The sequence below is a fragment of the Mesocricetus auratus genome, unplaced genomic scaffold (assembly GCF_017639785.1).
Source record: "Mesocricetus auratus isolate SY011 unplaced genomic scaffold, BCM_Maur_2.0 Super-Scaffold_100691, whole genome shotgun sequence".
Classification (NCBI taxonomy): Eukaryota; Metazoa; Chordata; class Mammalia; order Rodentia; family Cricetidae; genus Mesocricetus; species Mesocricetus auratus.
In genome coordinates this window covers 14620671-14648383 of record NW_024429267.1, presented here as the reverse complement: position 1 = coordinate 14648383, position 27713 = coordinate 14620671, and the positions used below count along the sequence as shown (strand labels likewise).

The window sequence follows — 27713 nt, the reverse complement described above, 5'->3', positions numbered from 1 at the left end:
CCTCATTTTTATGGCATCATTTAGCTGATTTACCTGGGGAAAGTAGAAATGAAACTCAAGTTAGGCTGTATATTTGGAAGAAAGGTTAACTGAAGCTTTTAAAGAAAAGATTAAAACTTCTAGATGGCAAAACACTTCATAAGCAAAGTCAAAAAGAAACCAACCAAATATAAATGATTTCCCATGATGTATAAAGAATTCTTACAAATTACTAGAAAAGGATGAGTGACTAGGCAAAAAAAAAAAAAAAAAAAAAAAGGCAAGAAAAAGTCGGGAGGTGATGGCACACACTTTTAGTCCCAGCACTTGGGAGGCAGAGGCAGAAGCTGTGATTTTGAAGCCAGCCTGCTCTACAGAGTAATATTCAGGACAGTCTCCAAAGCAATACAGAAAAATCCTGACTCTAAAAACCAAAAAAAAAAAAAAAAAGAAAAAGAAAAAGAAGCATTACAAAAAAATTAAACACAGGAAAAAAAATAGATGTTCCCTTTCACTAACAAATGTAAATACATGCAATCAATCAATGTGTGCTAAATGCATATAAGGAAAAGGAAATATTATCATAAATTCATTAAGATATACAACTGATATGTATTCATTAAAAGAGAATTCAACAAAAAATTTTATAATGTATATGAAAATATTTACAGGGTTGATAATCTGTTGTAGGTAAAGTAAAAAATCTACATAGATACTAATGGACTGTTAGAATTCATCATGGAAAAGGTATCAGTACATGGTTAGGTGTACTAGGCATATTTTGTACTTATTTTGTTAGAAGGATCAGAATGTTAGTACTATTCTGAATCAGAAGAATTAAAAATGTAAAACTCAGCAAAAACAAAGCTCATTCAGCATGATACTAGGGAGACTCCAGTATAATAAAGCAGAAGTAGCTGTACTGTTCTGATATTTTTTTGACTACACAAGAAAGAAGAACTAGAGTAGTTTCTGCACAGAAAACAGGCTAAGATCATATGTAGAAAGAAAAAAGGGGGGAAGTAACTGGGTCTGCTAGTAATGGGGTTACAGGCAGGTGGAATTCTGAGCCACAGTTTGGTTTTCAGTAAGAAAACCAAGATTGCAACAAGGTTAATAAGGGAGGCAGACATCAGTCATTTGATTCTCAAAAAAAAAATGTCAAAAAACATCTGCTCAAGAAAAAATATCCTCTTTGAGATGGGGTCATTTCTATCAGTGTGACCATATCACCCTTCTCTTGCTCCTCCTTTCTGTACTCCTTGGATGCAACTCCCCAAACAGACTCTCTAAACAGTATAAATACTACATCCATTAGGATCCAGGTTGTAATGTGGTGGTCAAACAATCGCCTACCTAGCATGTGCAAACAAACAAACAAAACCAATCACCCACCAATGCCTGTATTCATTATATTGTATGTGTGTACGAAAGTATGTGTGATGACAGTCAGAAGACAATTTGCAGGAATTAATTCTCTTCTTCCACCCTGTGAGTTCCAGGGATCAAACTCAGGCTGTCAGGCTTGGCTACAAGTGTCTTTCCTACCTGAGACATCTTTCCATTCACTGCCTATCTTTAGAATGTCCTTTAGAGAACAGGACACATCAAAAGGCCCTTACTAGCCTGTGAATTAGCCACATTTGGGCCAGGGTCTCCCTGGTCCTATCTGTTTGACTTAGGCCAACCCATCTTAGATAGAACATTTGGTTTCTCAGCGGGGGTCTGGATTGAGAAATATGTTACCCACAGAAGGGACCATGGGTAAATTCATTTAGCTACACATGATGATGGTGGTGGTAATGGTGGTGGTGGTGGTGGTGGTGACAGCAGCAGCGGCAGCAGCAATCATGATGATGACAGCAATGCCTTAACAAGTTCCAGGAGTGGGCAATGAAAAAAGAGGCATGTGGATAGTAATAGCAACTTAGCAACATAAAGTAAGCATGCAAGACCTATAGCAGCCAAGACACCCAGACATTCTGAAAACTCCATTCTCAGCAGGCAGAATTCTATCTCCACTCACTTTAATGCCATAATTTAGAAGACATCTGTCTCATGCCTCATTATGCTAAGAATTGAGGCTATTTTTGTTTATTTACTATACAATATTGGGGAGGGAACCCAGGGCTCTGCAAATGCTAGGCACATGCTCTAAAAACTGAGGTACATCCTCAGCTCATTTTATTTTGAGACATGGTCTCAAGTAAGTTGCCCAGGTTAACCTTGAACTTCTCATATAACCCAAGCAGGCCTCAAATCTGTTATCCTTCTGCCTTAGCCCAACATGTATCTAGGATGAAGCATTTTTAACTGCACAAATGAAATATCAAAAGCAATCATATCAAAATTTGAAGACTCATCTCTAAACTAGATGAAATTTTCCCTCAGTTTTGGCTTTGTCTACACCTTGATCTTAATCCTAAATATGGTTCTAGAATCTCTATTATTTTATGGCAAAGTGGTCTGGGAAGACAGTCTGGTCTGCACAGCTGTCACATCAGAGAAATGAGTATTTCTGGCAGACAGACAAATAACGACTCCTGCTTGTAGCAATGCTAACCCCATCTTAAACAACCATGCATCTCGTTCCTAGTCAGCAAGCACTTGAGAGCTGGTGTTCTGAGAGTCTCCCTAAGTCAGACAAAACTATGGAAGCCACTTTCTTTAGCTCTTTCCAAATACTCACAGTGGACCCTGAAACTGCTGAGCTCTGACCTGTGATGATATTTTGCTTGTACAAATAATAAGTGGACTCTGGGAAAGGTAACTCATCTTTAGGACCTTCAAGAAAAATAATTAGATTCATTCACTAGATTACAAGTACAACAAAATTATTCTATAATACTTGTACTGACTTGAACATTTTATAGGTGTGCTTTGATTTTACACATTACATTTTCCTAGAAAGTATATTTGAATTTGAATGCACACAACTAGAATTCAAGAGATTTTAGTTTAGTTTCTAACACACGCATTCTTCTGTTTGATTGCTTATTTGTTTGTTTTAAGACAGGATCTTATATGGCCTAGGCTGACTTTCAATTCCCAGTTCTCTTCTACCTCCCAAATCCCAGGCACCAGCTACCACACACAACTTCCTCACTCTTGCCTCAAGAACATAAAAATGTAGGTCTATTCCAATAGCCAGAGAGATGAGTATTTCTGGCAGACAGACAAATAACAATTCCTGCTTGTAGCAGTGCTAACCCCATCTTAAACAACCATGCATCTGTAGAGAGAGTGGAGTAGTTATTTAGGGAGAAATTTGTTTTACCCTGTGGTTCTTTTATTACCAAAACAAGAGGGGAACTTAATCTAACTTTAACCCTGATCTCTGTTTTAGTCTTCTTAGACTACTGCAGATCAACATATTCCAAGGTTATCATCATATGAGCTACTAAGGAATAAAGAATTTAAGTGTAGCTTATATGCCTAAGTTAAGAGAAAAAAAAACAAACTTGGGAAACAGAACAAAAATTTCAGGAATTCCAATATATATTAAAAAATTAACAAACAATATGATTTATTATTTTCATAGCAGGTAATTTTTTGAGATGGTGTTTCACTATGTTGCCCAGGCTTATCTGAAACTTCTAGGCTCCAGTGACCTTCCCATATCAACCTGGCATGATCCACTATACTCTAAATACTTTCTGATTTCAGCAATTTTTGTTGTGGTTATATTGAGACAGGGTCTCTCTTTGTGGCCCTAGTTGTGCCAGAACTCACTATGGAGACTTATAGTTTACAAATATCCAACCTGCCTCTTCTGTGCTGGGATTAAAGGCATGTGTCACCATGCCCAGTCAGTATTGTCTTTTAAATCGAAATCTCTGTTCTTCTGGGTCATCATTAAAAACTGAGGCAGACTACTCTATATTTAATGTTCAGTCCAGAAATCATATATACACAAAACACACTAAATACTCAGCAAGTGTATATAATATATATATAAATTATATATAAAAATAATAGTTGAAGAAAAGAGGCCATCAATTTGACAGTGAGAGGAGCACATGGGAGAGGTTGGAGGGAGGGAAAGGGGGGAAGTAATATAATTATACTTTAATTAATTTTTAAAGGCAGAAAAAATTGAAACTTTTTACTCTTAAAAAAGGGAAGTGTTGAATAATTACAGAACTACTTTTCATAGCTATTTTGTACCTAGGTAGCTACAAATGATATTCATTTCTAATCAATCCTAAACTAATATGGAAGCTTTTAAAAGTTTAAATTGTTCTTTGTTTGTTTGTTTTCGAGACAGGGTTTCTCTATATTGTTTTGGAGACTGTCTTGGAACTCGCTCTGTAGACCAGGCTGGCTTCGAACTCGCAGAGATCCTCCTGCCTCTGCCTCCCAAATGCTGGGTAAATTGTCCCTTCTATATTAATTATCTGCAAATGACAGAAAATAAAAACTTTAAAAGGAAACTAAAAGTGGAAAAAAAAGATGCCAGCTTATAAACCTGATGTCAAACTGAATTTGAGCAGCAGAGAGTATAATCAAAGTACGACTGGACACCAAGAAGAGTTCAAGTTTTCTGTCACATGAACCTGTTTAAAAGAAGTCAGTTGATGTCTACATGAGGACTGTGATGAAATCATGAGATACTGGGCTCTAAGAGAACAAGGTCTCTGTTTAGAAAACCTTTCTTAGTACTGACACGTGTTACTGAGATGGAATAAAAAAAATAACTCATCATAACCTTTACAATTCTCTTCTTTAGATGTATTAAGTCACTTCTGGTATGGATATTGGCTGTACATATTTCTTCTATAATATAATTTGTCATATCACAGTTAGGAAGAGGTTTAGATGGGAGTGTCAGACACATACCCAGACTCACTCACTCACTTTCTCTCGGCAGAAAAAACTAAGCCTAGCATCAGACAACCATTAGCTGTCACCATAAACAAGTAATGATGAAGACATGGTTCAACCAACATTTCCAAGATGTCCAACACCTATAATTCTAGTACCCTGTAGGCTGAGACAAGTGGACTGTGAGTTCAAAGCTAGAATGAGTCACATGACAACAAATCTCTTGAAACAAAACAAAATATCTCCACAGTAATCTGCTTCTTCATTTTTATGAGTGCTGAAGTCACATTTGTCTTCTATGTTTTTCCTACTTCTTTCAAGGCAAAGTAGTTCAATGTACATACAGTTCCTGAGAACCCCTTAGGAGTCAGGCCCTGTATGAAGCTGTGGGCTTGACAGGACAAGGTGGAAAAGGCATCTTCTGCACTCTATCTGCCTAATCACGTTCTAAGGCAAAAATCATGCCAAATAACTTTCTCACTGCCATTGCTCTTTTATAGATGAAAAAAATGCTTGTAAGACTTAAAGTAGTGGCCAGGTATTGATGGTGCATGCCTTTAATCCCAGCACTCGGGAGGCAGAGGCAGGAGGATCTCTGTGAGTTCGAGGCCAGCCTGGTCTACAGAGGGAGTTCCAGGACAGGCTCCAAAAACAATACAGAGAAACCCTGTCTCAAAAACAAAACAAAAACAAAAACAAAAAAGAGTCAAAGTAGTTTGGTCAGAATGGCATAGTCAGGTAAATCGTAAAATTAGTATTGAATGCAAAAATGTCGGCCCTAGCTGGTGTAGTAACTCATAGTTGCAACCACACCACTTGGAATGATGAGGCAGGATGACGGCCATGAGTTTGAGGCCAGCCTAAGCTACACAATGAACTTCAAGCCAGCATGACTATAAGACCCTGTCTTAAAAAGCAAAAGCAAAGATTTAAGGGATGGCTCAGCATTTAAAAGCATTTACAAGGTAGCTTCATCAGATGGCTCACACTGAGTTCCACACTTACTCCAGTTCCAGGGAATGTATTCCCCCTGTCATCTGGAGGCACCTGCACACATGTGGTGTATGTAAACTCTGGCAGGCACATAGACATAAAAAATGAATGAATAAATAAATACATCCTTTTAAAAAAATATAAGCATGGTGGCACATGCTTTTAGTTGCAGCACTTGGGAGGCAGAAGCAGATGGATCTCTGTGAGTTCAAGGCCAGCCAAGTCTACAGAGTGAGTTCCAAGACAGCCAGGACTATTACACAGATTGACCTTATCTTGAAAAACAAAATAAAAATAAATTCATAAACAAAACAAACAAGAAGTCTAGACTCAAGTTTCATTCCCTACCAACTATACTTTATTTTTCTTATACAGACCATAGCTCAAATATCTTTTCAGAAAGCCCATCTTTTAAAATCAGTATTTTGATTTCTTTCACAGTTATAAAGGACTTGGACACATTGATAAATTCCAAAGACAAGTCTTCTCTAGCTGAAAACAAATACCTTTTGCATATTATTTTCTTCAAAAAAATCACTTAGGGAAATTCTTCAAAAAGAGGAAAGAAAGGAAAGAAGGAAGGAAGGAAGGAAGGAAGGAAGGAAGGAAGGAAGGAAGGAAATGACAAGCAGAGGAAAATAAGGGTGATGTTACAAGAACAACAGCACTCAAGTTTCTCCTCTGTTGCTTCAGTAAACACCTAAGAGGAGAATGGACCATGCTAAAGGCCATGGATACACACCTGACCACCAGCAAGCTTGCTAAAGTCAGCATTTGCTTACAACAGAGGCTTTGTGGAAGATTCTGCATGAAGGCATCCTTTAAAGTAGGATGTGGCAGAAGTAGATACTCAGGTTTAGACTGTAAACGTGGTGGCACATGCCTTTAATTCCAGCACTCAGAAGGCAGATGTAGACAGATCTCTACAAGTTTAAGGCCAGCCTGATCTACAAAATGAGTTCCAGGCCAACTAGGGCTACAGAGTGAGAACCTGTCTCAAAAAGAAAAACAAAAAAAGTAAACATGGGCGCTTGGGAGGGGGACTTGCCTTTCTCAAGAAAGTGTTCCTTGCTTATATTATGTATGATTGATTGTTTCCTGGTAAGAGTTTTCATCTCGACAATAAAACGTTAGAAGATGGGTCTGGAGAGATAGCTCAGAGGTTAAGGACACTAGGTTAGTTGTCAGTCCCCAAGCAGCCTGTAACTACAGCTTCAGAGGATTTGGCACCCTCTTCTGGCCTCTGCAGGCAAGTGCACCACGTGCACATGTCTACACACATACATACCTAGATCTTAAAAACAAACCTTTAAAAAGGTTAGGATACATCAAAGAACAGACAGGTCATATGTCACATACACTTCTCTGGGGAATATATGAGTTGGTGTGTCAAAACTATGACTTCCTGACTTACCTGAACATTACCCATAAACAGCAGCATTGTCCGTCGTAGAAACTAGTTCGCAGGTGTAGCAGAGGTTCTCTCATTAATGAACTGTCTGCTGAGATGATCTATCTATTGAGAGCCCTCACAAGTATCTTTAAAAAGGTGTAAATGAGACATTGCCTTGTCCATCTCAGCAAATGATAAGAGCAAATATTGCCATGTTTGTCTGACATACTTACATTTCTTACTAGTTCCCACAAAGTTCTGAACGTTCTTCCCTCTGCTCTCTTCCTTGTCTGTCTGCACTTTAAATTTTACTCACCAAATAACAAATTTCCAAACAAATGAACTTGGACGGGCAATCTAAATTGTAACAGGACTGTACTAAGTATGTGGAGGGCACAGCTTCCCTGTCCACCATACGTGAGGCTCAGAGTTCTAACACTTGAAGCGTTCAATGGCTGCCTTGCTGTTCCTCCTCTGTCATTTTAGTATCTTGTTTTCTTCTGCTCCTGCTGAAACTCAAAAACCTGCAGCTGCTGTAAGCTTGGGTGTCCTAGGGCCAGCCCTGGCTGGAAGCCTGGAGCACCTCTCCTCACTCATGCTTTAATTGAGGCCTTCAACCCACTCACTCTTACTCATACCTACTTTTCCCAGGTAACTGAAGCTTCGATTCTTGCCTCTGTCATGTTCAGGGTTCTAGGCCTGGGGAAATTAACACTTTAAAAGCTATGTACAGTGAGAAGACTCTTGATACAGTCAGAGCAGCTATGATTTACACTGGATTATTTCATGTTTGTAATGTTCAAGATGTTAGCATGACTAGAGTTCACCGTTCACTTCCTGACATTTACTATACACCTGAATTGCTCTGTGCACAAGTAACAGTCTTATTTACATCAAAGCTCCTACATTCTGCTTCTCTTGCAGTGCAGGAAATCAAACTCAGATTTTCTTAGGCCTGCTAGGCAAGAGTTCTGCCACTGAGTTACATCCCCAGCCCAAAACTACTACATTTAAGACAGGAATGCTTTCTGCTACAAGGATAATAAAAGCTTAAGTACCTTATACCACCATGAATTTATTTTTATATTTAAGAAGAAATCTAGAGAAGGTTAGTTCAGCCTAATAATATCATTAAGTACCAAGGTTCTGGGGCTGGAGAGATGACTCAGTGGTTAAAAGCACTGACTGCTCTTCCAGAGGACCAGGATTTCTATTCCCAGCATCCACATGGCAGCTCACACCTGTCTGTAACTCCAGTTCCAGGGGATCTGGTATCCTTACATCAATGCACATTAAATAAAGTATTAACAAAAAAAAAAAAGAACCAAGGCTCTGAGGCTAAAGAGATGGCTCAGTGGTTAAGAGCACTGGCTGCTCTTCCAGAAGATCTGGGTTCAGTTCCCAGCACCCACATGGCAGCTCACAACTATTTGTGGCTATAGATCCAGGGGATCCAATGTCATCTCTTCTGACCTCCATGTGTATACTACATTCACATGGTGAGCATATACACATGCAGGCAAAGCACTCATACACATCAAAAACAAATATATTTTAGAAAAGAACACAGGCTCTGGGGCTGCTGAGACTGCACAGCAGGTAAAGGTGCTTGACAGCTGAGCTCTCTCTCTCCTGGTGGAAAGACAGAACTGCCTTCGACAAGTTATCCTTTGACCTGCACAGACTCTGCATATCATTTTAACTCTTATTGCCACAGTTCCAGCACACTCTACTCCACACTTTGGGATGGAAGAAAAGACAAGGATCTGGCTAATTCTATGGCTTGGCTCTGGAATGTCCCCCAGGGGTTCATATGTTAAAGGCTGAGTTCTCAATGCTACTGGAAGGTAGTGGAACCTTGAAAAGGTGGAGCCTACAGAAGGTTTTTCATCCCTGAGAGTATGCCCTTAAAGGAGACAGCAGGAACCCATCCCCTTCCTATCTCTCTTGCTTCTCAGCTATCATGAGGAGAGCAACACTGTGCTAAATGACCCTGACAAGATGTGCTGCCATGCCAAAGGCCCAAAAGCAACAGGACAACTAAGCATGGCCTGAAACCTCTACACCTGTCAGCAAAACACAAACAAAAAAACTTTCTTCTTTTTAAGCTGATTATAACAAGTATTCTATTACAGGAACAGAAAGTTAATTACTAACTGATGGGGAAGTCCTGTGTATGTGTCAATAAAGCACTGTTGGCCAATAGAGAAGCAAGATAGGTGGGACTAGGAGTCAAGGAGGATTCTGGGAAAGAGAGGCAGAGACAGACACATGTAGCCACCATAGAAGTAACAGGTCCGGACCCTTTCTCCAGTACAAGAAATACTTAGATTAACAATTATGGGGTAAATACTTAAGTCATGGATAGCCAGTAAGAAACCAAGCAAATGGCCAACAGCTTCATAATTAATAGCCTCCTGTATGTTCATTTGGGACTGATGCGGCTCTGGAACCAGGCTGGCAGGAAGGCTGCACTCTACAACTAACACAAGTAATTATTTTTCTTTAGATCTTTGTTTTTCTGTTCCTAGAAATTTAACCTCAGAGAATATTTTCCAATACAACAACAATAACAAAAAGCCCTACAAGTTCAAATCTGGAAACTGTATGTTATACATTAATTTTATTCTCTCATCTATTAAAATAAAATTAAAGTCTTTTCTAAGTTGTACGTGGTGGCTCAAGTCTGAAATTACAACCCTCAGAGAGGCTGAAGTAGTGCCGTTGTGGGTTCAAAGCTAACCTGGGGCACACAGAGTTCTAGGCCAGGTTAGGGTGAAGATTGAGACCCTATGTCAAATTATACACATATATACACATCCCAAATAAAAACTTTTCCAATTTTCTCAAAAGTAGTGTCTTAATGTTGATGATCACATATTTAAAAAATTATTTTTTCTCACTCTTCTTGATTTTCTCTGACTCTGACTATCTGTGTCTAATTATGTACCTTTTAAAAAAATCTTATGAAGTACAAACTACATACTAGCAGGATATGTAGCATGCAGCTGAAGACAGCAGCAATGGGAAAGTACTGATCTTCTTCCTCTTTCACCCTGCCTGGTATTTGTCACCTACTCAGACAGGCAAGTGTCTATCTGCTAAATCAACTGTATTTAAAACTGAATAGAAAGACCTCTACACAACAATAAAGTGGGGGCATGTTTAGATTCTGACAAGCCAAAGTCACACAGTGATCTCTGGGAAACTGTCACTAACAGCAGAGAGCAGCCAGCAGAGGAAATAAGAAAATCACAGCACAGCCCGAACGATTCATGTGGAAATCAGAGCCATTAGATAGGCCTTAAGACAAATCAATAGCTTAGCATGGTCTCAAGTGAACAATCTTCACCATTCTTTTTCTCTAGTCTCTTGGAGAGGGGGAGAAGCAACACAGGATAAAAAGTTCTAAATATTTTAATGAGGTGGTTATCCCATTAATTAAGTTTTTTGGCTTGCTGGAATTAAGTGCCAGCTGCATCTGATGTCACTGCTTGTGAAGTCTGAAGGACAGCAGCTACTTAAGGGAGCTCGACGATAATAGTGAACGCTCACAGAAGCAGCTCCGGCGGTCTTGGCAGGACTGTATTCAGGCCCCAACCTGAATAAGCTCAATCTATGCAAACTCAGACTTTAAAAAGTCAATACCTAAGCAAGGCAAGAACACATGAGGGTTTTGGGTTTTTATTTTTACTTTGAAAAGACATCTCACTATGTAACCCAAACTGGCTTCAAACTCCTGGGCTTAAGTGGTATTTCTGACTCAGCCTCGTAAGTAGCTAGGATGATAGACAAGCACAGGTCACCACATCTGGTCAGAAAATGGGAAATAGTTGTTTAACCTTAAAAAGAAGATTACTTAAGATGCTAAGACTTATGTACAAAATGGCTCAATCACAATTGTGTCCTGTGGGTTTTTTTCTTTGTGAGGTTTTTGCTTTGAGTCAGGGTCTTACTAATTAGTATGGAATCACCTTCTGATCCACTTCCTGACTCCAAGGATTACAGTATACAACACCTCACCTGGTTTATGTAGCTTGGCTTTATATTTATTTTTAACTATATTTTTTTTCTTTTGAACACCTGAGTTTTATTGTTGCAGAATATTCCTTTACACTGTGTGAAGATGTGTTACAGTGATTGGTTTAATAAAGAGCTGAATGGCCAATAGCTGGGCAGGAAGAGGTTAGGCAGAACTTCTGGGGACAGAGAGAACTCTGGGAAGAAGAAAGGCAGGGTTGCCAGCCAAAAGCAGAGAAAGCAGCATGAATGGTACAGAGAAATGAGATAACGAGTCACATGATAGAACATAATTTTTAAAAATTGGTTAATTTAAGCTATAAGAGCTAGTTAGAAACAAGCCTAAGGCTGAACTTTCATAATTGATGTAAGTCTCCATGTCATTATTTGGGAGCTAGTGAAAGACTTGCTACATTTTATGAATTAATCAGATACTTATTCCCATCACACACATAACACATTATTTTTTTAAGACAGAGTAAAGTCTTACTCAGTAGCCCATGCTAACCACAAACTGCAGTAATCTTCCTGCCTTGGTTTCTCAAGCACTGGGATTACATGCACAAACCAACTAGCTACATCATTTGTATTTTTCATGAACTCAGATGAGACACCCAATCTCAACCCAACCAACTAAGTCCCACCATGAGTTTTGTGCTCAGTGCTGTTTCTATTGAGACAGTGCCATGTTACGTAGCCTAGGCTGTCTTCCAAGTCACTGTGTAGCTACTTCTAGCCTCAAACCTGTGATCCTCGTGAGTCAGCCTCCCACTGCTGTCCCAGATGCTTCTTAAGCACACCCTAGTGGGGGCCCAGATCCAAAAGACCACCTGGACCTGGATGACTCAGAAGGTGGTAAGTGCCATGGTAACTTTTGCTCCTCCACAGATCTGTCTACTTTTCTTGGGACTAAGGCACTGCTGGATAACACAGGAAGCGTCAATTTCAGAAGGGATCACATCTCATCGAACAGAAACAGACATCTTTTGAAAGACTAGGTCTTTTGAGACCTCTGGCCAGTTTCCTAGACACATTTCAGTTTAAAGTTGTCATTAATTACAACATCTTCAAACCAAGAGACTTATTAAAATACATTAGCTATAAGACTCCTTTTCAGAGCTTAACTGACCTCATTATGCTTCAGAGATTATTTCCCATGTTACTTCTCTGCTGTATAATCCCTTTTACCCAGTCAGCCTCCAAACTGAAAGGCAACAGCTGAGCAGCTAGGCTGTCTACATTAACAACTGATGCAGTAATGTGACAGATCCTAGGTGGTGTGTTAGTCAGGGTAGTCTCCTTGACTAATATACATACATCTGTGGCAGACATATTAATATATACCTTACACTTCACCCTGCAACATGGCTTCCAAAGCACTGGAAAGGATCCTTTGTATGCTCAAGTTAGACTGGGACTTATTCTGGTCACTCCAGCTATCTATCATCTCTGTCATCTAGAGAATCCACTTATAGTAAGCTGTCAAGACTGGCACCTTGAGATCACAAATTTGTACAAATATTTAAGAATTTATCCCTGGGAAGGTGAGATCCCTGTAGTCTGTGTTCTAAGCTTTAAGTAGACTAATTTCCTTGATGTTGATCTACCCGGAAACTACCCAGTTTCTATACTATTGTTACTACTTACTACAGAAAATGGGACACTTTACAGCCAGTCAACCTCAATGAAAACCACAGCTGAATTTCTACAGGAACACACAAGAGCTTTTGGTCCTCTTCAGTTCATGTGTGAATGTCAAAAAATTAGAAATATTTAATATAAGCTAAGTAATATTTGCATCGTAACACTGTGACGCCACTAAAACATTTTGTAAGTCAGGCATAGTGGCTCACAACTATAACCGTGGCACTCTGGGAGGCTGAAGCAGGACTGCCTTAAGTCTGAGGGCATCTTGGTCTATGCAGTGACCAAAATAAAGTTATACTATAGAAGAATGTATTTACATGGGAAAATAGTCATAATCTATTACTTAAAGAAAGCAAATCATGCTTATAAAGTAGTACATAAAAAATAAGTTTTTTGTTTGTTTGTTTTGTTTCTCACGAGGAAGGGACTTATTTGGTTACGAGTCACAGTCCATTATCATGGTAAAGCAAGGCAGGAACCTGGAGGTAAGAGCAGAAGCAGAGAGGCCTTGGAAGAATGCTGAAAATAGCCATTTTTAAAAGATAGTATTTTTATGGATTCTAGAAAGTTGTATACATTGATACAATGTATCTTTAGTATGTTCACTTCCAGGTCCCCCCTCCAACTCCTTCTAGATCTGGTCCTCCCCTCCCCAATCCCTGTCAGTCCCAACTTCAAGTCCTCTTTTATTTTTATAAATCAAAGTCCAATCTCTGATGCCCATATACTCACAGGTGTGGGGTCACTCACTGGAGCATAGTCAACCTACCAAGGGCCAAACCCTTAAATAAAACTGACTCCCTCAGCAGTCCTCAACTGTTTGTAGTTCCTCTGCTAGGGTGGAGGCTTGTGAAACTCCCTCATCCATGCTAGAATGTTGACAGGCTTGATCTTGAGCAGACCTTCAGAAACAACAGCTATGATGGGGGACATCCTTCTGTTTATATGTTTCTCTTACTGGTTGATGAATAAAACACTGATTGGTCAGTAGCCAGATAGGAAGCATAGGTGAGGGTACCAGACTAGAAGAATTCTGGGAAGAGGAAAGGAGAGAAGCAGATACGAAGGAGACACCATGCAGCTACCAGGAAGATAAGGTCATGTAGAAATACATAGACTAGTAGTTATGGGTTAATAGTTAAGACAGAGATAGCCAGTAAGAAGCCTAAGCCATCAGCCAAACAGTTTATAATTAATATTAGCCTCTGTGTGTTTATTTGGGGGCTAAATGGCTGTGGGACCAGGTTGGACAGTAACTCCATCTACACAGCTACTGTGAGTTCATGAATATAGTGCTTCAGTCATATCCAAAGACACTGCTTTACCCTGATCCTCCCCAACCCTTGACTCTTAAAAGCTTCATACACAACCTTCCTCAGGTATCCTATTTATGCCTGAACACAAACCATTTTTCTGTAGAAAACATAAACAGAAATAGGTGACTAGAAGTATATACATCAAATATTAGAGTATTTGAAGATAGTGGGGCTACATGAAGTTTTTTCCTGAATTTTCCTTCTCTACATTAAAATTTTATTATAGTTTGACATTTAAAATATATATAGAGAGAGTGTGTGTGTGTTTGTGTGTATCTTTGGCTCAATCTGGTCTCAAATTCCCTATGTAGATGATAATAAAGTTGAACTCTTGATCTTCCTGCCGCTGCCCCTCCCCAACAAGTGCTGGGATTATGGGTATGCAATACCATAGCCGGTTATACATACTAGGCAAGCACTCGGTCAACTGAGCTACATACTGAGACCTTAAATACATGTTAATAGAATGTCTTCCAAAGTAATTTTGCAAGTCATTTCCTTTACTATTTCAGACCTATTAATAGCAGGATAGACAATTCTCAATTAGGTTTTAATATAAAAGAGCTAGTTTTCTTAGTTGTCCTTAAAAATAGTAAAAGAATTACTAGGTCACTGCCATATGTCAGGTCTCCTCACATACGCTATTAATAAAGTGAAATATTAAGGATGTCCAGGAGCAGCGGGCATTGTACCCGCTGGAGTGAAGTACAATTGGAGGGAGGGTGAGGCAAGAAGATTTCTAAACTTCAAAGTTAGTCTGAGCTTTAATGTGATGGCCTAAGTTCAATCACCAGAATCATATGGCAGCTCACAACCATCTGCACCTCCAGTTTCAGAGGATCCAATAACACCTTCTGATCTCCAAGGGCACCAGGCATATATGTGGTGTACTATCCATAATTCAGGCAAAACACTGACACACATTTAAAAAAATAAATCTAAAAGGCTGGACATTGTGGCATATGTGTTAGTAATCCTAATGCTGGGTAGGTAGATATAGGGCACATACACGGGGGCTGCTGGCCCATCAGCCCAGCCTGGTAAGTGAGGTCCAGGTCAGGGAGAGACCCTGTCTCAAAAAATATTGTGAATAGCTGTCCTCTAGCCTCTATATATACACAAACATGCATATAAACACATACAAATAAACAATAATATGAGGAAACTCCAGTACAGAAAGGGCAAGTAACTTGCTTAAAGGTCACATAGAAAGTTAAGAGCAAAAAAGGAGGAGCAGCAGGGCTGGAGAGACGGCTCAGCAGTTTACTAAGAGTACTGGCTGCTACTGCAGAACCCTGGGTTGATTCCCAGCACCCACATGGCTGCTCACAGCTGTCTATAACTGGTGCTCTTTTCTGACCTCCATGGGTACCAGATATGCACATACATGCAGGAAACACTCTCATACACATAAAATTTTAAATAAAAAAGAAGGGGTTGAAGGAAAGGGAGGGAGGAAGGAAGATATTCCTTCTTGTAGATATGACGTTCATGTCTTAGTTGCTATGATACGCTGCCAGGCTCTCAGGGAAATGGAATGACACAAAGCAAAGGAAGAAAACATTCATAACTGGCTTGTGAGGAATGCAAGCAAATGTAATAGTTGCTTGGAAACACTAACAGGACAGGTGGAATCTTTCTTTTTAAAAATGTACTGTTTCAGGTAAGCCAGGTGTGGTAAGGCAAGCCTTTGCTCTGACTCTTGGGAGGTAGAAGCAGAGGCAGCAGGACTTGCTGACACAAGCTCAGGGCCAGCCCCATCAACACAGTTAGTTCCAGGCTAGCTGGCACAGTATCTCACTCTTGAGCCCAGGCTGGACTAGAATTCTTTATGTAGTCCACATTGGCCTCCAACTTGTGACAATCCTCTTGTCTTGGGAATACAGTCCTGGGCCACCATACCCAGGCAACCTTCTAAGATTTTTTTATTCTGAGAAAGAGTTTCACCTCTCGGAGCTCAGGCTGGCCTTAAACTCACTCGATAGGCCAGGTGGGCCTTTAATTTGCAATGCTGCCACAGCTGTCTAAGCACATGGCATTACAGGCTTACTGCAACTAGGCCTGGCAAACAATTTTTTTAAAGGCTATCTGGACTACAGCAAGGCCTCAGTAAACAGTAACCGTTATTATAGGATAACTATTTTGCTAGAGCCATGTATTTGTCCCAGTCAAATTTTTTAGAAGAAAATAACTGAAACTAATAGAGTAAAAAAAAAATCAAGATTTTAGTGCATGAGGAAAAGCAAAGAAACTTCAAGGGTGCTAAGGCTCAACTCAATCTCCTGACCTTCAATTTCCCTTTAGCTTTGTAGCTACCATTTAACCCACACAAGGAATGACCAGAAGACCCCTCAAGCTCCCAAGACCTGAGTCTTATAGTCCTACTTAGGATGGGCATACTGCATTCAGTGTTGCTGTGGAACAGCCGTGGAAGCTGAAGAACCCCAAAGTCTGACACCTGAAAGCAAACCTATACTTACACTACTCAAGTTTCTTATAATTAAAGCCATGTTCTCTACAATGAAATGACAACATAATATCAGGTAGTCTTCAGGTTAAGATTTATGATTTATACTCAACACAGACGCTATGTTTCTCTCTGTGTGTGTGTGTGTGTGTGTGTGTGTGTGTGTGTGTATCTCTCTCTTAAAATTCTACTTCAGTTTTTCTTTATTGCCAAAATTCTTCAGATTAAGGAGGAAAAGGTGGAAAGTAATTTTTTTTAGTAGCACTACAAAGAAAGGAAGCTGGACGTGGTGCACACCTTTAACCCCAGTATTCAGAGGCAGGGGGTTTGCTGTGAGTTGGAGACCAGTCTGGTCTACATATCAAGTTTCAATTCAATCAGGGCTACAAAGCGAGATTGTTTGTTTGCTTGCTTGCTTGCTTGCTTTTAAAGAAAGGAAGGAGGGAAGGAGTTTAGGTTTCCAGAAGATTATTTTAAATAAGCTTATATATTTCCACTGAGAAGAATTTCTCAAAACTAAATAAAGGTACTGAAGGCATCTTCCAGAAGTGGGACATCCAGTCATCCTACCCTTGAGGTAATGTACGTACAAGAGGCTATTTTTAAAGATGAATGTGAATGTCCTACCCCATATATAAATGCCAATTCTCACCAAAGAGACTTAGGTTATGAAATTTTCTAAAATTGATTTAGCACAAGCCAAGATTTATGTAAAAAGCTGCCATCAGAGCAACTGACTTCTAACAGTGAAAAAGAAGTACAGTACAGAAATCATGATACCTCCAGATGTTAGAATACATATTAAATTTTTTCAGTAGTATATAATGATATAAACACTTTCAATACAAATTGTTTTTAAATCATTAAGAAGTTACTAAAACAGCCAGGGCTGTTATACAGAGAAACCCTATTTCAAAAAAAATTACTAACATATTTCAAAAATCATTGTTATTTATATAGATAGAAAAGACTTAAAGAAGTAAATTGCAATGAGGTTGTAACTCAGTACTTTCCCTATACAAAGCCATACATATTATTTTTAGCATCACAGACAAAAAAAAAGTTGACCATGATAATCTTAGTGGTATTTAACTTTCACCTTTATCTATAACGTGTCTTTTTTCCTTTTCCCTTTTTCTTTTCTTTGAGACAGGGTTTCCCTGTGAAGCCCTGACTGTTCTGGAACTCCATCTGTAGACCAGGCTGGTGGTCTCAAACTCTAGAGATCCACCTACCTCTGCTTACCAAGGGCTGAAATTAAAGGCTGCACCACCATTGCCTGCCTATAGCGTCTCTTTTACTTATTTTTTGTGGGGGAGAGCAGTGCTAGAGGGTGAGTTTGGGGGTTGTAGCCCCACATATGGTGGGCAAACACTCGTCCCTGAGCTCTGTCTTTAGACCGTTTTAATATGCTTTACTTTATGACAGGGTCTCACCCAGAGACACATTTGCACAGTTTCTCCCTCTTTCTTTTGAGACAGGGTCTCATGCATCCCAGGCTGCCCTCAAATTTGTATGTAGCAAAGGATGACCTTGAACTTCTGATTCTCCTGCCTCTACCTCCCAGTGCTTGGGTTAAGGTATACACCACCATAGTCCCTTTATGCAATGCTGGGGACCAACCTCAGGGCCTTGTGTATGCTAGGCAAGCACTTACCAACTGAACTTCATTCCTAGACTCCGTGTTGTACAACTTCTTTACTCCTTTGTTTTGCCTGTATAAATTGCCCAATTCATCTCTGGTGGTGGTATATCTTCAGTTCTCCTCCCCATCCTTTTATGCCCCTGTTACCTATAAGCCCCTGGTGCTCAGTGATATAACTGAGCACACATACACCCCTATGCTGAGCTAAGATGTATTGCTATTGTAGGAACTGTTCCTGAGTAGCTCAGTGTATGTTTTACTTGGCCAAACCCCACACCTTTCCTTTCTTGCCACTCCCTGAATCTGACATCATAGGAAGTATTTTTTATGAGTTTGCACAATCATTTTCTGCATGTGTGAACAAACTCTTTTGCGTTAGATTAGTTTTCGAACTAGTTGGTCTAGACTAGTTCACTAATGTGGTAAGAGACCATCCTTACTTTAAATCATATTGTATCAGTACTTAGACAACTCATATTTGCCATGGCTAAGAAAAATGTCGTTTGACAAACTACCTACTTAGGTTAGGGTTTCTATAGATGTTTTCCATAAAATCAGGGCATATGTATTTCAATAATGTGAGTTTGGATAAAATTGTAGATTAAGTCTTTATAATTTGAAGTGGATATTTCTTATTTTCCTAATGAAAAAAGTTAGATTTATGATAGGTGACAATTGCATTTTAATGCACTCCTACTATTTCTAACTTACTTGTTTTCTATCCTAGACCAGGATTTCTTAACCTCTCTACTAATAGTAATTTGGATAATTTTCCCCAAATGTCTGTTCATTGTATTGTAGGATGTTTAGCCAAGTTCCTGACCTTCATAACTAGTTCACTAGTACCCTCTATTCTAGTTATGATAGTCAATACTATCTCTAGACATTGCTACATAACAAATGTGAGGGCAGCCTGGGATGCATGAGACCCTGTCTCAAGAGAAAGAGGGAGAAACTGTGCAAATGTGTCTCTGGATGAAAATGGGGGAAGAGAATGATGTGTGTAAGCAAGGATGTAAAGACAGCAAGAGGAAATACACAATGCTAGAGAAACACATCAACACACAAGTCCTCACAGACTGGATAAATGGTATGTTTCACACCTTCAGTTTCTGTATGCTATTACTAATTTTGCTTGTATTGATTTTCCTTAGCTTTATTTTTCTTAACTTCAAGATTATTTTCTAGGATAAGTAGATCTAATATCTTCTTACTTAGGTTTTTTTAAAAAAAAGTCTTCACGTCACTCAAAGATGAGAAGTAGTAGAACCCAATCACCATCGTTTTTGGGGATCTAGTCATCTAGTCACAGATGAAATTGAGGGTGGTTTTTCATTTTGTCTACTCAGCACTATTCCTTCTGATGGGAATGGCTCTCAGCCATCCTGTAAGGTCATAGTAAGACTGTCAATCATAATGCTTGTCCTCCTTCCAGCCTCTGGGCAAGCACAAACTTATCACGCATGGGCAAGCACCACACTTTCAACAGGGTATTGTGAAAGGAACGGGCACATGACTCCAAGAAAGGCCGAGGAAAACTTCTCCATCAGGCTTTCTTCCCCTAGGCCCAGAGCCATGCAATCATGTGATCTGCAGATGCGAGTCTCTATTCACTCTTAAAACAGTGGTCCTGAAGAAAATCATGTCAGGCAGAACATGAGAGTCAGTGACACACAATCTCAAAGATATACCTGAGCTGTAAATGAAGACATGTTTAAACTTTCAGGTCACACAAGCGAATAAAATCCCCTTCTGGTTCTGAATAAGTTTTCTCTTACTTTCAACTAAATGAACTCTACAGGGCTAAAGGGATGGCTCAAAGGTTAAGGGTGCTCACTGCTTTTGCAGGGGACCTAGGTTCAGTTTCCAGCACCTAAGCAAGTGGCTCACAATTACCTGTTAGCTCCAGTTCCAGGGGAGCCAATATCCTCTGAAAACTGAGACTCGGAACAAACACTGTTCACAAAAACTCAAGTAGAGGTGTGTAGGCACACACACACACATACACACACACACACATATACATAAATAAATAAAAATTAATAAATAAATATTTAAATTAGCTCTAGCTGGCTAATTGCTTAACTCTGTCAAAGAAAGATTTGGGGTTTGATAGTTTAGTATGTTAGAAATACTATTCATGAGGCAGGCCATGATGGTGCACACCTTTAATCCCAGTACTCAGGAGGCAAAGGCTGGTGGATCTCTGTGAGTTCAAAGGCAGCCTGGTCTACAGCACGAGTTCTAGGACAGCTAGGGCTCTACAGAGAAACTTTGTCTTGAAAAAACAAAAACAAAATAAAAAAAGAAAGACAGAAAGAGAAAAGGAAGAAATAACATTCATGGATTGCCCAGACTACAACTAAGCTGATATCATCACTTGAGGTATTCCATTACATAACATAAACCTTAATGTTTACAATAAGAATGTATTTAAAATGATACACATTTATTTCAAGTTCTAATAAGCTAACAGCTACTAAACTAAGATGTTACAATTTTCTACTAGGTTTTTTTAAATTTGTTTTAAAATTTCTATTACATTTATTTATTTGTGTGAGTGTGTGCATGCACATGCCACAGAGTGCATACAGAGGTCAGAGCATAACTGAGGGATTCAGTGCTCTATTCTACCATGTAGGTCTTGGGCATTGAGCTTCGGTTGTCATCCCAGCAGCAAGTGCCCTTGCCCACCAAACTATCTTGCTGGTCAAATTTCTATTATTCTTGATGTTTAAGACTTCTATAATTCTTGATATTTCCAGATCACCTGTATTTTTCCATTTCTACCCCTCTTACAATTCTAGCTTCTTTTCTGGTCTAATCATTCTATTCTGAAATGTCTCTAGTTTTGGTATACATTTGCCAAAAAACAAATCATAGCTGAGTATGGTAGCTCATATGTGTAATTCTAAAATTTAGGAGGCAGGAGGACTCCCATGTGTTTGAGGCCAGTCTAGGTGGATAAGTTCCAGAGTGATCACGCCTGCAGAGTAAGACCCCGTCTTTTTTTGTTGGTTTTGTTTTGTTTTTGTTTTTGAAGCAGGGTTTCTCTGTGGCTTTGGAGCCTGTCCTGGAACTAGCTCTTGTAGACCAGGCTGGCCTTGAACTCACAGAGATCCACCTGCCTCTGCCTCCCGAGTGCTGGGATTAAAGGCGTGCACCACCAATGCTCAGCGTAAGACCCCATCTTTTAAAAAAGGAAGAATGCAAGGATGGAGGAAGGGAGGGAAGAAGGAGGAGAGAAGGAGAAAGGAAAGAAGGGAGGGGGGAGGAAGAGAGGGAGGAAGGAAAGAAGGAGGAAGGAAGGAAGGAAGGAAGGAAGGAAGGAAGGAAGGAAGGAAGGAAGCAAGCAAGCAAGCAAGCAAGCAAGCAAGCAAGCAAGTAAGCAAAAGTGTGTTCTTCACTGCTCCTCTAGTCTTCCCTTACTTTAAAAAGCTAAGATGTAAACAACTGGTCTAGGAGTAGCAGCTCTTACTAGAGTTAGAACACTTTTGTAATATTTGAGTTACTGAACAATATATAACAACCTTCAGAATTTAACAGACATTGACAAATTTCTAGAACAACTCATAATCACTTTGGTCAAGCAATTCAGAGAATTATTCTGAGTAATTTTCCGTTTGCAGTCTCTAGGAATAGCTTCCTGTTTCCAAGGTGGAGCTATCATCATGCCCTTACCCCGGCTCCTGTCCTTCTCATCCTGTATATAACCCTTCACTGAGATGTCCCTCTTTTATTTCCTTCTTTAGACACCTTTTTATGCTAACAGCTCTCTTTTTGGTCTCCCTGGCTCCCAGTTCTCCTCTCTATTACTCATCCTCTTCAACCCATTATGTGTTTACTTCTTTAACCACCTTCTTATAGTTTGCTTCTTATTTTTCTCAGATAGAGTCTTGTTACATAGCTCAAGTCATCCTTGAATTTATGGTGGTCCCTTGCCTTCCAAGGGCTAGGATTATAGAAGTGCATCACTATGCCTGATCCTCGTCCACCTTTCTTTTCTTTCCTTTTCTTTCTTTCTTTTTTTGTGTGTGTGTGTGTGTGTGTGTGTGTGTGTGTGTGTGTGGTTTTTTTGAGACATGGTTTCTCTGTGTTGCAGCTCTGGCTGTCCTGGAACTTGCTTTGTAGACCAGGCTGGGCTTGAACTCTCAGAGATCCACCTGCCTCTGCCTCCTGAATGCTGGAATTAAAGACTGCCTAGCCAAATTTTTCAGTCTATAACTCCTCCTGTTTAAGTATTCATTCACTCATTTATTTAAACAAACTGGAGCTGAACAAACTAGCATATCTGGGTGTTTATACTACTATGACAATGTCAACACACACAAAACTATATAATAATATGGAAATGTACCCAGGTCATTGAGACATGAAGAAAGAAGATGCTAGCAGCGATTCAGAATCTTAACAGCTGTATGTTAAATGGAACCAGAGTTGGTAAAGAAATAAAATATAAGATCCAAGGAAAAGGATGCTAAGTTTCCTAACCTGTGGAACTAGATGAGCGGTGCCATTAACAAGTCCAGGGACATCAGAAGGAAAAAGGCATAGAGGGAGCATGACTGAAGGATGTACTTGCCAAACTCCAGATCAAAGCAAATGATCAAATAATAGATTTCAACACAAAATTTTAGAATCTCTAGGAATGGTGGTTTGAGAGGGCAATGCTATTGAATATCAAACTGAACTGCATCAGAACACACACACACACACACAAACACACACACACACACACACACCTAGGCTACATGCCTTCAGTAGGTACATAAGAAAATGTGGAAATGGCAAATAGCAATCTACTGCCCTACAAAGCTGTTTTCCTCTGGGAAAATTTTAATGGTAGGAGTTTCTATCTGACTTTTTTTCTTTCTTACAATACCTAGCATCTTCATATATCACAGGGACTTTTACTCAAACAGCTTCAGGTATCTTTCTCCATTCTATAGCATCCATGTACTATCAATGGTATATACGGATGATTAATATGCAACTAATTAAATTGCTGCAGATGATCCTTCTGGGTCTTATTGATAAGCTTGGTTCCACAATGCTGAACCTCTGAAGTTATTAAAAGCATCATTAAATGAGGTTGCCACATAGACATCCACTGTCAAGTTAAGACTAACAACTCTCTTCAGAGCAATAGCATAACAGCTGCTTGGTAGACCTAAAATCACACAATCCAATGAACATGCTAAAATTACTGAACCAGATATTTTATATTGGTAAATTGTACAGTATAGAGTAACTCACTAATGCTATAACTTTAAAAATCCACAGCGCCTTAGCAACCCCACCTGAAAACAAAAATCAACAACTATGTTTTAACCAAAATGTTAGTCTCAAGAAACATACATATGCACTAAGTTATTGCTCTTAAATATTTAAACTTCAGCCGGGCGGTGGTGGCGCACGCCTTTAATCCCAGCACTCGGGAGGCAGAGGCAGGCAGATCTCTGTGAGTTCGAGGCCAGGTTGGACTGACAACCTCCAAAACAATACAGAGAAACCCTGTCTCGTAAAACCAAAAAAAAAAAAAATTTAAACTTCTGGGAATTTTATGAAATGGAACCCCTGCTAAATTGGGATGACAAAATGAACTGAACCGTTCTATACCCTTCATTGTAATAGGAGCTGATCTGTTTAACACATCAAAATCTGCCTTAAAGGTCTGATGGCAACTTTTAAAATGGCACTTTTCAGATTTAATCATAATGATGAATATCATAATTACAGCTTGTCAGTAACATGTTTTTTTCCTTGTAATCTATCCACAACTTCCTTCTCTATAATCCTCTGCAAGGAAAAGATACTTGTGTTTATCACTGGCATTTATTCTAATGGCTTCCTTCTTTCTCCTACTTACTTACTTACTACTCGGTTCTCTAGAATCACTCCAACCTTTGGCATATCCAAGAACATCTCCTATCTCCTGCTAACACATCTGCCTGCTGTTGTTAAGGTAACAGAAAGTTACTTATGCCCTTGGAGAATCAAGAACATAAGAAGCAGACTGTGAGCCCTATGAGGGAAAGGACTATGACTTGTCCACTTTTAGAAACTCTTAACATCAGGCCGAGTATTTGGTATACGGGATACTCAATAAATATCTCTGCCTGTCATTAAACTAAGACCCACTCAGAAATCAGCACACAAATAATTATGGAACCAAGAAATTCTTGGGTACATGTGACTTTAGGAGAAAGCACCTTAAATCCCATCCTCAGTTTCAAGTGACTAAATCAACCTGTATCTAGGAGACTAAAAGATGAATTATATTACCCATAAACCTTTGATGGAAACTCAAGACCTTATCATTTAAAAATGGCAACACCTTTCCAATTTTTTTTTTCCTACAAACTGTCTTTTGGGCACAAAAGCAGATCCAGAAGTTCAGCAATTTACCACCCAATATCTACTTATCAGTCTACAATTATCATGTTCAAGATGGGACTGATGGCAGGGGCCTTGTAAGGGGCCAGACAAGACAAAACAATGTAACTATGAAACATTTACATACAGCTCTCTACGGGAACATAATTGATACTTGCATCTACCTCATATATTAATTATACGGATTAAATGAGTTAATATTTGCAAAACATTTATAATTGTACTATCTAAGTTAATAAGGCAACTTTCAATCAGTTTCCAATGATAGCCACTCATATCTTAAAGACCTACAATGCCTAAAGAAATTACTAGACTTAGAAAAACATTCTAATTATACACTTCTTAAATCTAGGGCTAGAAAGAAAGAAGTCCCAGGTTCATGCAAGCTCCTCATTTCACAGCTGCAAGAAATTAATCAGATAGCTCATCTTTGTAGAAAAGGGTTACAGGTCACAGAAAGCTTTCACAACTAGTATTAAATTTGGTCCTCAAAATTTGGGCGGCAGTGGTGAACTCCTTTAATGCCAGCTCTCGGGATGTAGAGACAGGCGAACCTCTGAGTTTGAGGCCTGCCTGGTCTACAAAGCAAGTTCCAGGACCGCCATGGTTACACAGAGAAACTCTGCCCCAAAAAAATCAAAAAATAGATCCTCACAACAGCTTGTAAGGAATTCAGGACAAGTATAATTAATTCTATATGTAAGAAACCTGAACCAGAGAGGTAGCGCAAGGTCACACAGCATAGGTCTGCACTAGATGCAGGTGTCTGGATGTCCCATTCAGACTTCTTTCCTCTAGGCTGCGACTTGGGCTCCCGGCTTATTGGAGTCATGTATGACTTCAAAATGCTAAAGGAAGCGTCCATAAAGCTGGGGCTATCTATCTATGTATATAGCTCATTGGTAAAGGGTTTGCCCAGTATGCTTGAGGCCCTACATTCAATCTCCAGACAAAGACAGACAGAGAGACAAGAAGAGAAAGATTTTGGCAAATTTTTGGAAACGTGAACTTTAAAAAGTTAAGGCAATTCTATTGAGTAGAATTAGAGATGAAAACACCTATTGAAACCATAATATACCACGATTGATTGCATACACCACACACTAGTCAACACAGATTTTCTGAAGTCTTCTCTCCAAAATACGCCATTCAGAGAGAGATCATCACACTCAAGAGAATATGGGCGTCGGTTTAAGACCGAAAAGACTGCCACTTCCCCTAAACGAAGACCAAAAGGGAAAGAGAGGCTCGCTGGAAAGGAGGGTGAGGACACGAAGCTAATGAGGCTCTCGGGGATAAGGCGCAGGTTACAAACTCCCAGCCACTGGCAAGTCTGAGAGATAAGCTCGCCATCGCCCGGCTGCATCTTCCCAAAGGCTCCGCACCCAGGGCCATGGTAAGAACCCTGCAGCTAAAAGTGAAATCGGACTGGCCGGATCTGCAGAACCCGAAATCATCTCCGCGCGAGGCTGCCTGGCGCATACCGGCCCAGGATGTTATTTTAAGCGCGCGTCCCCGGAGAGCGGCCGGAGCATCTGCCCAAGAGCATCCCACCCGAAATGGGACCAGGAGGCAGAGCAGGGAGGTGCAGCCGGGGAGGGAGGTGCAGCCGGGCACAACCCGCCGGTCCTACGACCACCGGCCCGAGCGCGCGACCCCTCCCCAGGGCGCGGCCCCGCGGCGCGGCGCGTTACCTTGGTGTAGAGCTCGGACGCGGCCATGGCGGACCCAGCGCCGACGCCCCCCGCCTGGGCGGAGGCCGCAGCTCGCGTGGCGGCCGCCCGCGCGGGTGAAGCGGCAGCGGGCGGGGAGCAGGGGAAGGGCCGGGCCGGGCAGGGCGGGCGGAGCCGGCGGGCGGGCCCGGGCGGGGCGGGGCTCGTCAGGCGCTAGCGGCGGGCGGGAGTCTGCCGGTCATCACCCCCGGGCTCGCCGCGTGAGTCCTGCGCGCGTGCTCGGGGGCTCGGGGGAGCAGCCAGGGCCGCCTCTGTCTCCCAGCCGCCTGCTCTCCACAGCCCGTGAGGCCTCCTCGGCAGCCTCGCGTCTTCAGCCGCCTCGCTTCCTCGGTGTCCTAAGCTGTTTCGCCTCCTCAGAGGTCTCCTGAGAGGCCTGGTCTCCGTTGCCTCCTCTGTCTCCTCCGCCGCCCTCGATGCAGCCGATGCAGCCGCCGCCGCCGCCGCCGCCGTCGCCCTATGCATTGTGGGAGCGGGAGGAGGCTGCGCTCGAGCGCGGCCACGGCGACTGCTCCGGGCTCTCTCGGGCTCACGCTGCCTCCCATCGGCGGCGGGCACCGCACATCATCATCAGCCCACGCGACTGACATCCCAAACCTGCCTTGACAGACTCCCCAGTGTCCGCGAACGTGGGACGGTGCAGGAGCGCGACCGGCGCCAGGGGCTGAGCTGGCAGGTGCTGATGAGTGCCCGCGTGGACCCGGAGCCTGAAGGCTGATACCCCCGGTCCCATTTCTAGGGAAAGACTTAGGATAGGCAAGGGTTCGGGCAAGGCCTCTCCATAACGTGCAACTCCAGAGGAACCTTGTTCACTGCCAGGCTGGCTGCCTTGCACCACCCGGAATCTGGGTTGAAGGATGCCCAGGGTCACTCTGAACTTGGCTTTTCAGCAGGGTCGCTTGGTGATGCAAGAGCATAGGGTGGGCTCTAACACCCAGAAACTCTTATGAGCCCGAAAGCAAGATGGCCCTGGGGAACGACCACCTTACACCTGTATGTTTGCATGGGTTCGCCGACCTTTCAGAACAAGAACTCCTTCGCTCTGCTGAGCTCTTAGGCTCCGTGGTACTACCTGATGCTGATGCTGATCCTGAAGTCCTGGCAAAGGCAACCAAGAGAAACTCATCTACACGGTGCCCTTAGACAAAGACAGGAATGTGGTCCTTTCATCCCAACCTCCCATGTTCTCTCCGCCCACACGTTCACTTGGAATAATCTTTTCAAATCCCAACTCTTTTAGGTGCTTGTCTTTCTCATTTCTTTAAACTGTTATGGGAAACTGGGACCAAATTTAGTTTGGTTC

General features: G+C 41.0%; 1 protein-coding gene across 7 annotated transcripts in view; it reads right to left on the bottom strand.

The window, feature by feature from the left end:
• The window catches only part of Myo5a (myosin VA), a 151400-nt gene extending 124887 nt beyond the window's left edge, over positions 1-26513 (bottom strand). For all 7 annotated transcript variants that reach the window (XM_040739870.1, XM_040739872.1, XM_040739873.1 and 4 more), the window contains exon 1: positions 26375-26513. In XM_040739870.1, coding sequence (XP_040595804.1) covers positions 26375-26401 — 27 coding nt within the window. In that variant the 5' untranslated portion in view covers positions 26402-26513. The remainder of the gene's footprint in view (positions 1-26374) is intronic.
• Between the last annotated feature and the right edge of the window lie 1200 nt (positions 26514-27713).